This window comes from Phasianus colchicus, chromosome 1 (genome assembly GCF_987193195.1).
Source record: "Phasianus colchicus chromosome 1, bPhaCol1.hap1.1, whole genome shotgun sequence".
Taxonomy (NCBI): domain Eukaryota; kingdom Metazoa; phylum Chordata; class Aves; order Galliformes; family Phasianidae; genus Phasianus; species Phasianus colchicus.
This window is the reverse complement of record NC_143436.1, coordinates 187,741,145-187,753,822: the sequence shown is the minus strand read 5'-3', so window position 1 is coordinate 187,753,822 and position 12,678 is coordinate 187,741,145. Positions and strand designations below refer to the sequence as shown.

At 39.4% G+C, this 12,678-nt stretch overlaps 1 protein-coding gene across 4 annotated transcripts in view; it reads left to right on the top strand.

The window, feature by feature from the left end:
• The window catches only part of FAT3 (FAT atypical cadherin 3), a 401,703-nt gene that overhangs the window by 343,208 nt on the left and 45,817 nt on the right, over window positions 1-12,678 (top strand). For all 4 annotated transcript variants that reach the window (XM_090134047.1, XM_090134044.1, XM_090134046.1 and 1 more), the window contains 3 exons: window positions 7,096-7,485; window positions 9,782-9,996; window positions 10,572-10,709. In XM_090134047.1, coding sequence (XP_089990173.1) covers window positions 7,096-7,485; window positions 9,782-9,996; window positions 10,572-10,709 — 743 coding nt within the window. The remainder of the gene's footprint in view (window positions 1-7,095; window positions 7,486-9,781; window positions 9,997-10,571; window positions 10,710-12,678) is intronic.

Genomic DNA, 12,678 nt, shown 5'->3' with positions numbered 1-12,678 from the left:
CAGCCTTAACTAGATGATATTTCTGGATGTTTTCTGAGTGTTTATAAAAATATGACAAGGGTGTTTCATTTTTTTTTTTTAAATTTACATGAAGCCTCCTACATCTTTACTCTCATCTTTTCTTCACTGCCTTATAAAATAGTCAGAGGTTAGTACACTAATGCAGGATATGTAATACCTGAATTATTGATTCCTCTTTCTACAGCTATTCAAAACAACATTGTACAAGTTAGTGGTTATACAGACTCAGGTTACAGTTGGAGTAGGGGGTACTTTCCACCATCACTGAAGCTGTTTTGAAAAAGGATTCAGGAATCAGATAAACGTGAGTGAGCATTGCTCTGTAGCCTGATGGGTGACTGGGTTCTGGATTCCATTCCCCAGGGCTTATTCAGTGAAAAGTAATAGCCTGTAGCAATGTACCCTACTGCTCCTCCTTCCTATAAGGTATCTCAACCATTAGAATTTTCTTACAAGGAGAATTGGAGATCAAAACCCATGACCCCAGCTAAAGTGAAACACAACAAACACAAAGTTTTAGCTATTCTTGCATTACACAAAGAACCCAAAACTTTTAGTGTGGGCTAGCCAGTCCTGAGGATAGCTACAGGTCCAACTGTAGCTGTTAAGGAGAAAACCTAGCTTTTGCTTTTTGATAAAAACAAAAGCACTTCTAGAAATGCACTTTGGGCCCCTGAAAAACTGTCAAATAAAAATAATAGATGCAGTGGAGTTAACACTTCTTTAGTGTTAGGAAGTAAACAAACAAGGTGTTTGGGGATTATGATAGAAACTTCAGTTTCTGCCTAAATAAGCCCTACTTCATATTCCATGTTTTGCTTCCCATGTCTTGATGCTTAGGAGACCTAATCCTGTTAGCAGTCAGTCTGTATGGCCCTATTGTTGAATTGTTCAAAGGGCCAGATTTTTCAAACTTCAAATAGATCGTCAGGGGAACTTAAGCACCCAACTTGCATATTGAAATTACTCAGAGCTAGTCTCTGTTCAGCAAGCAGAAGACAAAACCATTCGGATATCCTTCTGTAACTTCCTAAGAGAAAGAGACAGAAAGGAAGGAAACATGAATGTATATCCATGTGACATTTTTACAAGAAAACTGGGAGAAGCATGGTCTACATGAAGTTGTTATCAGACAAGTTTGTGATATAAGAGCTCTTACACTGGAGGAATAAGTTAAGGTACTGAGTGCAGTATTCTTATTTTCATTCCTGAATAAGTAGGCATAAGGTTTGTGTCAGAAATCAGAATGGGGATGTAAGTACCCTAGACAGTGTCTAAGTCTTAGCTGGGGGATTTAACAGGTGGAAGAGTGGTATGGAAAAATACAATGCAAGTCATGAGATAAATGTGAAGTCCTGTGTTTAGATAAGAATAGCCAAGGGTACCATTATTGCCTTGATAATGACTGACTGGGCAGCAGACCTGCAGAGATGCAGGTGTACTATAGCAAATCACAAAGTTAATGTATGCTTACACTGCCATTGTGGTATGAAAAGGCAAACAGTTTAATCAGCTGGGTAAACAAGAGTAATGTTGGAAAGCAAAGAAGTAATCTTTTCTGTTTAACTTGGTGGTGGAAAACCCTGATTTGAAAGGTTGTGTCTAGTTTCAGAAACACTACTTCTAGAGAGATATGGGCTACCTGGAGCTTGGTCACAGGCCTGGAAAATATGTGCTAATGGGCAGTATTAAAATAGTTGAAAGAGGATAAAGAGGGTACCATGGAAAAACAGAGTTAAGATGATAAAGTGTAGCAAGCATCAGATATGAGTCAAGTAGCTCTGGTGAAGAATATCAACTTTTGTTCTAGCTTTACCTCATCTTTCATTATTTTTCTCAGCAGAAAGTAAGAACATAATAGTTGTAAGGAAAGTGAGACACTGTGTTGTGATATCCAACGAGGTTATACAAGTTCCTAATCAAAGAACAGTCCTGTCTTCAGTGGTAAATCTAATGCCTTCTTTCTTTGTTCAGGGATAAATGAGATAATCTTGTAATATTCCTGCTGTCCTTACACACTGCCATTTCATTTTTGAGATTTCTAAGACGCTGTTAACAATATGGAAGCTGAGAACTAGAAATATGTCAAATAAGGAGAATTATATCTCCTGGATTATCTTGATTGGATAAAACCTGTATTTAAATTGTGTCACTGAAACATACATACACTGAAACATATATATATATATACTTACATTCATATATATATATATACACATTCCCTTGCAACAGACCCCTGTTTTAGTATAGCAGTGTTGCCCAGTATTGACAGATTCAGTGTTAATACAGCCAGTGAATCTATAAAGTAAATGTATACAAATGGTGTTTACACCTGTGATTCCTGCATAGCCTCCCTGCACTTCAAAAAAGCATCAAGCTTATCCATGAAATAATCAAGCACTCCCAAGTACTTGTGAAAGCAACTCATGCAGTGTCAACACCATGGGCTATGTAAATCCCAGCTAGAAAAGAAAGGGAGAGTGAGCCAGCCGTCCATACCTCACCTTCCCACCAAAGAAAACACTCACCTCAATGAGCAAGAAAATGGGCCAGTGGAAGATACTATATACTGAAATCTTGTTTGATATTTCTGTCCAGTATTTTCCTTCAGTAAGGGGCTGGTCTCTTCATCTGTGTCTTCTGTGGCCTTGCATCAGTCCCATGGTTCTATGACTCTGTCAAAGCACTTATGTGAGTAAAGGTGTTTTGGGGTTAAGGCTATTGTTTCTCCAGAGAGAAGGGACAACACAATGAAAGCATGCCTTGGTAGCAGTGTTATGGATTGAACTTGGCAAGTTTTTCTGCTTAAGTTGTAAAAATCACTTGAAATATCATACTGTATAGAGGTATATATTTTTATACAGTTCAGCAAGGTAATTCTAGCAAGACCTCTCTCTTTCATCTCAACATGATGGAGTAGAAATTATAAAATCTGGTTTCGTATTTGTTTTTTGTTTGTTTGCTGTTAATGAAGTTGTGAACTTTTAACTAGCAGTAATTGATGGCGTAGTTAATATTTAGTTAATCACCAAACACCAAAGATGCCAGTGTTTATGTTATCACACCATGACAGAGGAAAGAGGCAGCACACTAATCAAGTATCTGAAATTGATAAGCAAAAACTATTTTACATCCGTCTTTCTGGACATTTTACCATTTTACTTTTTGATTGATTATTTTTAATGCTTGCCTTTTTTTTTTTTCCCCAAGGTTTTCAAAATAAAAATGAGCAGAAGACAAAGTTAAGTACTGCTTTCCACAGATTAACAATGAGTGGGCTAACTATACTTGGGGAAATACATTAAATAATGAGTCCAGGTGACAGATTAAAACAGAGGGGAGAAACACACTGTGTAAGGTCTTTAATATCTGTAAATTTAAATAAATTTAAATTTGCGTGTGGTGCAGTCAGCAGGTAATGCTCACTGCAGAATCTCACTGTCATATGGGAATTGTGTCTGTTATATTAATGCTTGGCCCATTCTGTGTTGTACCTCCACCATTTTCAATTGACGTACACAAGGAGAATTTTAATATTCCTTAATTATAAAGAAAAGTGTTTTATTTCCCTGGTGTTATTTGAAGTAGTAATGACATAGATGTCATTGTGACATTCAGTACATGCTCCTTTGTACAGAAGAAAAAAAATCCCTAGTGAAGGATGACATTTGAGGTACTAGATGGCTGTTTGTTGTACAAACTTTTCACACCAGAGATCTGGCAAAGTGCAGTCTTCTATCGTATGCTAATACAGATCTGAATATAAAATGTGCTAGCTTATACCTTTATTTAAAAAAAATATACTACAATCCTCTTAGAGGAACAATAATTCCTGCAAAGCTTTTCATGTTCATGTAGCTTATGGTTGTGATTGGCACCTTAGAAATCTGAGAAGTATAAGTAAATAAGTGAATAGACAAAACACAGTTTGCAAACATTAATCCCCCTACAGCTGTGGGCAATCCGTTTCGGAGGATTGCTTTCCTTACCAATCCAGGAACCACGGTGCTGGAGCAGTTGTTTCCTTTCCACAGAAAATCTGCTGTATTACAGCGGCCTACCGTCATCTGCATTGCAGGGCTGCCACTGACACAAACTGGTGGACACTTCTTTCTTTGTGGATGGCAGCCCCAAGCACTCCAGTATTTTGGATTTGAGTAGAAATAACTCCCTACTTCATCTTTCCATCTCCTGCTTGTTCTCTTTCCTGTCACGTACTGAGAAGGTGAGGGGAGAACACTACTGCTGTAACACAGCACTTCCTTCAGAGTGCTGTTTCTTTTTGTTGAATTTTCTGTGCTTTTTGTTGAATTATTTGTCCTTCCAAAAAACAAAAGTTAAACTGATTTCCCCATAAAGCACTATAGAAGGGTAGCAAGAAGCTGAGATCTTTATTTCTCCATGTGTTCTGCTTCTGTGTTCAGGCTGGAAACTGTCAGGAATCGAACTTGTGAGTGTCCCAGCATATATTCTCTGCCCTGATCTTCTGTCTCCCTGTGCTTAAAATGGCAGTTTCACCTGTAAGAGACTTTATTCCAGGTCCTCTGGGCAAAATAAGACAGTTTTGATCATCAGCCTGTTAATGTGAATAGATCGGTATGCAGTAACCTACAACTCCAGGAATTTCTGTATTCCACTCTTATTTTCCAAGAAAGGAAGAACGCTATCTTCAAAAAGTAACTCTTTCCATTTCTGCCTAAAAATTCCTTCTTTAAAAGATAGCAATCACAACACTGTAATGTGAAGTTGAAAGAGCTCTTTTGTGAGATCAAAAGCAATCACTTATCAATAAACACTATTCATATTGTATTATTTAACTGTTATTACCTTGAGGCAATACAGGAGTGTAGTCTAATTTTATGTCGATCAGATTGCAGTCAGTAGAGTTACCACTTGAATGTGAAGTCACCCCATGTGGTGTCTTATGCACCAAAATTTCTCCATGCTTAACCCATGTAAGATCTGGCTGCAGTTTTGAGGTATTTAAGACACAAGTCATGGATAGGCCATCTTTTTTATATTAAGGAGCATGCTTCCTGATTCTGTTATGCTCACATATGCTGTGGTGAGTTTGAAGCAGGGTCTTTGTGTCACAGCAAGCCCAGACCAAACCACATCTCTCATGTAGTCACAGACACATAGGCATGGAATACGTGAGTTAGGGTCCCAGCTTCAGGGATGTATGCAATTCTATACAGAGACTGGCTGATACCAGGAGATCCCAGTACAGAACACTGAGTAGCTTTACTGTTGAAATTTCTGTGTAGGTTGAGTGTTCCTCTGTTTTTTCAACATACCCAGATATCTACTCTAATTAATAGCTCATTAACTGTTGTGGTCTTGTGGAGGTTAGGGGAAGATTTCAGGCAGGAGATCTTACCAGAAATGTAGATATATCTCCAGCCATTCAGACCCTTTAAACATTCCCAGAGGGCTTTATTCCTTCAGTCTGGTCCCTTAGTTGACCGTCAGGTAACAGAGTCTTTGAACACATTTAAGAGGCTAAGTGAAAAGCAGAGCATGGTTTCCAGCAGGCTGTAAGGTGTTCAGAGTCTAGGTGCTTCAACACACAGTACAGTTTCTGACTAACTCCTGGGCTGCTCTCTGTTCCTTGTGTGTAAGACAGGAACAACCTCCTTGTCTGCCTTGCATGTTCTGCTGAAGAAGAGCTTTTCTGTGCTTTTTCCTTTTGTTATGCAGTGTTGAATAGAGAGGTTGTTCTGTGATTAATACAAACAAACAATTGGTTCATTACAATATTGGCATTTAAACTTCTCTTTATTTTAAAGACATTTGAAATAGATGTGGTGTCTCAAGCACTGCATAAAAATTTTATTCCCTGATGAGGTCAAATGGTAACTCATAGTGCTATCCCATTAGGGTCTGGAACTTTATAGTTGCTCTACCTTTTATGTGAGCATGACTGAAGAAAAGAGTCTCCCAGCTCCCCCTCGTGTGGATGCTCTACTCCTGCTACGTCAAGCAGAAAACAAATGTGATTTGTGCTGCTTTTGATCAGTCATTTCTGCAATGCTTTGCTGCTGGAAAGCAGAATAATACTGTCACAAATTTTAAATTAACAAAATATGCCTAGAAGGGATTGGTAGCTCTTGTTCATCTGATTAATGTCAGGCTTGTAAAATCTGTTCTCCAGTAAAAAGGACAGCAAATGCTCATCTGAGAGATGTTAAAAACATAGAAACTCCAATTTAGTGGATCTTTGTGTTATAATCTCTTAGCACAGCACCCAGGACCAAAGCACAAAGTCAAGGAGCATCAAGGGAACTTGAGTGAGTTTTCAACTGTGTTCACATTTAATTAGATATGAAATGACTATCCCTCTGTAGTGCAGCAAACAACCAAGTTAGTAACTTCCCCTCAGCCCTCATTATTAACAGCTTTAGCATAGATCTGCATAGTCAGCAGCCAGGTGGATAGGTGATATATATTGGGAAATACAAGCAGGATTTGAAAACATGAGAGATCTTTGCATAGTTCAATTTTTGCTCTCAAAGTGAAGGAGGGTACTTCCCTTTCTAAGATGTCCACGTTCTTGCAGAAGTTGTTTGATGAAGCTTTTGTCTAAGTTACTGTCTTATGATTTTATTTTGCTTCTCAACAGAAGAAACAAAGCAGCACTGGGAGCAAGTACGTTCTGTGCCACCTGATGTGTTTTTATGGGTTTATTTTCCCTTAAGTACATTTCTATTCCTTCGAGATGTGCACTGAGAATTTTCCATTCAATTATAAGCTTTTCTGGGCAGGATCTATACATGGATTCTGCTTTCAAGTTCCATTCCGCAGCAATTCTGCAAAGAAATCTTTTTAAAAGTTATCATGATGAGAGAGGGAACTCAATTATCCATGGAGATCTGACATGTGAGAATAGCATATCCTGGTTTCCCAGACCTTCAGCAGTTCTGTTCCTTTCAGTGCTCTTACCTCCATGTGCTCCCATCAGTCAGAAATGAGTGCAGTAGCAGATTTTGCTTAGAGTTTCTATTAGGTGAAAAGGGGGGAGTTGGTTTGTATCTCTTTTTTTAAATTCACTTTATCTTTTTGCTTCTCTTTCAGGCGTGAACAGAAAAGTTACCTATTCCCTCGCAGACTCTGCAGATGGTTACTTCTCAGTTGACCGGTCATCGGGAATCATTATTTTGGAGCATCCACTTGATAGAGAGCTTCAGTCTTCCTATAACATCAGTGTAAAGGCCTCAGATCAGAGTATTGTGCTGACCTTGTCCTCATTTGCTACTGTTACCATTACAGTGCTAGATATTAATGACAATCCCCCTGTGTTTGAAAGGAGAGATTATCTTGTTACAGTACCTGAAGACACTTCACCTGGCACTGAAGTCCTCTCTGTTTTTGCTACAAGCCAGGACATTGGCACTAATGCTGAGATCACCTATCTCATCAGATCTGGGAACGAGAAGGGGAAGTTCAACATTAACTCAAAAACTGGTTCGTAAATTAGTTCTTACTTGTAATACTAAATGAAAGTTTCAGAAAAAAATGTGAATGCTTTGGGGAAAACATTTGGACCACATAAGTTCCAAGAAGAGAGACTCAGAGCTTGTCAGTCCTGTTGCACAGAGTAAAACAAATGTTATACTGAAGTTTGGTCTAAACTATGGTACCGTTCAGCTGCCTTGACTCGAGTGGAGAATGCCTTTCTCCATTAGCATGTCCACTGAAGTCAGTGTAGATGTGTAATGGGCACATCCACTGCTGCACCATGGGCTCCTCTATGGCTGCACATGGAGATCTGCTCCACATAGTGCCCATGGGCTGTGGTGGGACAGCCTGCTCCATCGTGGGCTCTACTGGGCTGCAGGAAACTTCTGCTTTGCTTGGCTTTAATCTACGAAGATAGTAAGCTATGAATCTTCTGTGATTCCTGCAGTGGATTCCCTTATTCTTCAAGCATTCAGGATGATGGTACAAATCTGCCACCAGAGCTTCAGAGCAGAACAGTCTTGGTTTTGAAAGCTGAAGTTAACACTTGTTTGAGTGCAGCCGTAATAACCAGTAACCTGGAAAATCTCAGAATGATGCATTGTGTCATTTATACTACCGTGTGCAAAAATCTTTCTCCACTCCTTGTGAAGGCCACTGCCTCACATGTAAAGGACCTAAAATAGCATAATTGTATGTTGTCTTCAATCTTCATAATGTTGATTACTGCTAACAAAATTTAAACATAAATATGCCTAGACAGCAATACTTAACTTTGCATTTGACAATGAAGCCAAGGAGATAAATCAATAAAAACCTATAATGGAGCTTAATCACACAGGGAAGAAAGAAAAAAAAAAAAACAAAACTATTTATTATTCATTAATGTGTGACAGCTCCATTATTATCGGTTTAGAGGCAGGAGCTGAGATCCAGACAGCCGGGTGCTGATGTAGCATGCCTGATCAGGGCTTGAGAAATAATGCTCATCACAGCATTTATCAGTGGGGACTCCCTGCTAGCCACTTGGAAGCTTCTCTTCAGGGCTCCTGCTTTCAGCAAGTCATGCTGAAAGGTAGGATTCATTTGAAGAGAGCCCAGACAAGATTAAGAAGAATGATCTTAGGTCTACAAAATGAGGCTTAGGAGGAAAGACTGAAGGAAATGAGGCTATTTAAACTAGAAAAAAGAAGACATGCTGATAATATTCAAGCTTGTAAAGTACCTGTGAAGAGGGGGGAATAAACTATTCTTTGTGTCTACTCATGAGAGAAGTTTTGAATTAGCTTAAATTGCATTTGGATTATTTCAGTTAAATGACAGGAAGAAATTCCTTGCTGTAGTAATTATTAAGTACACAAATACATTTCCTAAGGACAGGAAAGTAATGTGTCTAGAGGTTTTTTAAGGACATTAGAAGTGAGTAGCTTCAAGTAAGATTGTGTTTAAGTGACCTGCGCTGGGCAACAGTTGGACTGTATGACCTCTAAGCTCCAATCATCCCAGCTCTTGATGAGTTCATACTAAAGAGGATTTGCCTTGCCAAGGTTAGGGATTTGCTTTTAAGCTTTTCCTGCCATGTCCAGCATCACCTCCTTCAAGACATCACTGGTAATCTGTGTGCAACCCACTCCCCTCTCCTTGATAAGGTTATAGGTACATGTGAGACAAGTAGAGAACGTGCATAAAAACTATTTCTGTCCTAGAAGCGATCTGAGAGAGAGTGAGTCAAGTTACAAATAATCTTAATTTTTATTATGTGATGTGAGAACCAAAAACTTTTAAACCTAGTTTACTCTGGAAGCCCCCTGTGTAGTCACATAGATGGTAGAAAACTAATTTCTCAGAGGTATTCATACCCCATTTGTTAGTATTTAATTCATGAGAAGTTAATTACATAGGAGTGAATTTCTGTTGATTTGTCAGTGTCGATTTCCAGAGTTGGCATCTGGTTCTCCCACAGGCTCTGTACACAAGCCCAGGCAAATGAACGGATGTGGCCTTCGCTTCTCTGTCTGTAGTATTGATATTTCCACAGTAATTTCTGTGAGAAACCATTAATAGCTTCATATCTCTCCATAGAGACAATCCAAGTGCAATTGTCATCTCTCTTTAATTAAATGACAGTGGTAGAAAACTGACCAAATATTTTTATTGGACTAAGTAAGTTTAGAACAACATATTTTGTGTTTGTGCTGAGGTGATAAATAGCATATTGTACTGTTTGCTGCAGTGAAATCCCTTAATCTGCAGCAGCATTTCCTTTTCACTCAGTGTTGACATTACCTCCCTTCCTTCAAAGGAGCCATTTCCATTTCTGAATCTTTGGATTATGAATCGTGTAAGGATTTCTACTTAGTTGTGGAAGCAAAGGATGGAGGTACTCCAGCCCTGAGCGCTGTTACAACTGTGAACGTCAACGTGACGGATGTCAATGACAACGCACCAAAATTCAGCCAGGTGGTCTACAGTGCAGTCATCAGTGAAGATGCTGCAATTGGTGATTCTGTTATAATGGTGAGTGAGGCCATGTGCCGTGATTAGGCAGGGTGAGTACCTCTGTTGCATTTATTAAGATACTGCTGCACTTATTAACAATAATAAATTATACATCTTGAATCAACCAAACTGTTCTCTAGCCAATACTCTGTGTCTGCTACGGCTTTCCAGACAGCTGCCAGTTTTCCCCAGGAAAGAAAGAAGTATTAGTACCAAAATGGTTTTTAATTTCTCCAATATGCTGTCAAAGAGCAATGCTATGTTTAAGACATTGTATTTTGGGAGTCAGCTTGAAATAAGTAGGTTTTTCTGGAAAGGCAAAATTCAACTTTTCAGGGAAATACATGATATTTGTATTATATTCTGTTTCTTATATAAAATAATAAGATTAAAATATTTTATGTGTTTTAAGGCTAGAATTTTGAACAGATCCAAGGAGAGCCTCCTACAAAGAGAAGCCAAGTGATGTGCAGCTCAGATGTGACTAGCCTGATAGAATATGAAGGCTTACTCTGTGGGGTGTTGAGTGATTAATGGAGCATACTGATGGTTTAACATTTGTTTTGCTAATTTTCACTTTTCTCTCAAAAAAGTTGATAGCGGAAGATCTGGACAGTCCTTCCAACGGCCAAATGCATTTTTCCATAGTGAGTGGTGATCAAGACAATGAATTTTCAGTCGATCCTGGTTCAGGACTCGTGAAGGTTAAAAAGAAATTGGATAGAGAAAGGGTAAGGTGTGAGATTTCTTGACTTACAATGGCTTACAGATGTGTGTTAATTTCAACTCTGCTGCTAGCCAGTTGTGAAGCTGCTTTTCACTCTGCAGCAATCAGCCTAAGATACTCCAACAGCTCTTTCTAATATTCTTCCCCTTTTTCCCACCTCAGACTTTTCCCTAGTCATATTTTCAGGCCAGCTATCACAGTAGCATTCTCACTCTGCACCAACACAACTACTAAGGCCAAATTGGGGAAAGAAGCAACCCTGGATTTTTCCTGTGGCAGCTGTTGTTGCATTAATGAGCTACCTCTCTCCTGTGCCTGCAAGCACAAGCTTGCAGCATTGTATGCAACAGAGGGACCACAGCAAACTGCGAATTGTGGCACCAAGTACAGAACTGAGACTTCAGCCATTAATTAGCACTCTGCAAAACATGTCACAAGGGAACTGATGTTATGGAGTAGCCAGGCTGTACCAAAAAAGAAAGAGTGCTTCATTAATCTGATGCTGCTGCTTTGTTTGCTCCCTAGATTCAGGGTGATTTATCACCATTTTGCTATAGCTAGCAATTAGCAGCTTTTGGAGAAAAAGAAACAAATACAGTTGCCTGTGCTACGAGCAGGGCAGGAATGTGCTGCATGACTTCAGAAGTCCTGCAACACATGCAAGACCCAAGGGTCCTTCACTCATGCAATGCATCTGCAAAGCTGGGAAAGCTGATTGCTATCCCCAGAAAATGGACTCAGCTGGAAAAGCTCCCTGCTGGAAGCAGAGCTACTGCTTAAAACAGGCAAAAATCCTTTCTGTATTATCACACAGGCAGGATTAAATTGCTAGTGATTGGTGGCAGAAGGACCTTCCTTGTCCCGCAGAACAAGGATGTAATAGGCTATACATGTGACAGATTTGCTGTATTTCGTACATGGTGTAGACTTACTTTATTAATATGATTTTATTTAGTGTCTCCATTTGATTTAGCTGAGATATATACGTCTGCTTTCAGACACATGCTTTTACCCTCACTGTCATTGTACATTTAAGGCCAGTTCCTAGATCTGCATTCTCCTAAGTTTCCTTCAGATAAAGTAAGCTGTAGTGTTGTCTTTTATTTTGATTCCTTTGCACATTTCCTAGACACAAATGTTCTCTTCAGCAGAAATGATACATGATGCCTCATCTGCTGCAGATCCCTAAAGGCAGTGCTGATTCCCAGGTTATAGTGGCATAAGGAAGCTTATTTCCAGAGCTCTAATCACTTAGAAACCATGACTGCTGCCATTTACCTTTCTGGGATCTGTGGAAATGAAAACAAACTCACACAGAATTTGAGAAAGATCCCATGAAACCTCTGATTTCTTGCAGTAAAATCTAAAGCTTGAAAGTGAAAAAAAAAAAAAGATCAACACTCAGCTCACTCAGCTTCAGTTTCTTGATCCTCTATGGTTAAGGATTCTTCCTCCTGACACTATCAGTACATCCCCATCAAATCACACACTTCTTTGATCCTGTAACCCACCTAAGAATCTTTCCTTTTCTTTAACTTGGTCCCACAGCTCAGAAGAGCTTCCTTGTTTCATACACTTAGCCTGCCTTCCTCTCTCGTACCCCAGCAGCTTTTACTTCTCTGTCCCTTTCGATTTCCTCCCGCACTAAAAAGCTCTGTAGGTTTTTCTTCATTTCACTCTGTGGGGCCACGTTTTACTTCTTCCTGGTGTTTTATCTGACATGTGGTTCATCCTTTGTTCCCCCTGCGCTGAAAGCTTCATGGGCAGACATATCAGCAGCTCTCCCTGGGAATCCAAGAGTTCTATACAGTGAAAGACAGTCGTAAGACATAAGGAGGCCAACATAAGGACGCACTTTGTGAAATCACACTGTCATCCATAAGCTGCACATAGACAGATCTTTTCCAAATTGTCACACACGCTCACACTTTGTGCACGTGCCCATATGTGCATAGAGGGTCTGCGGGTGCCAC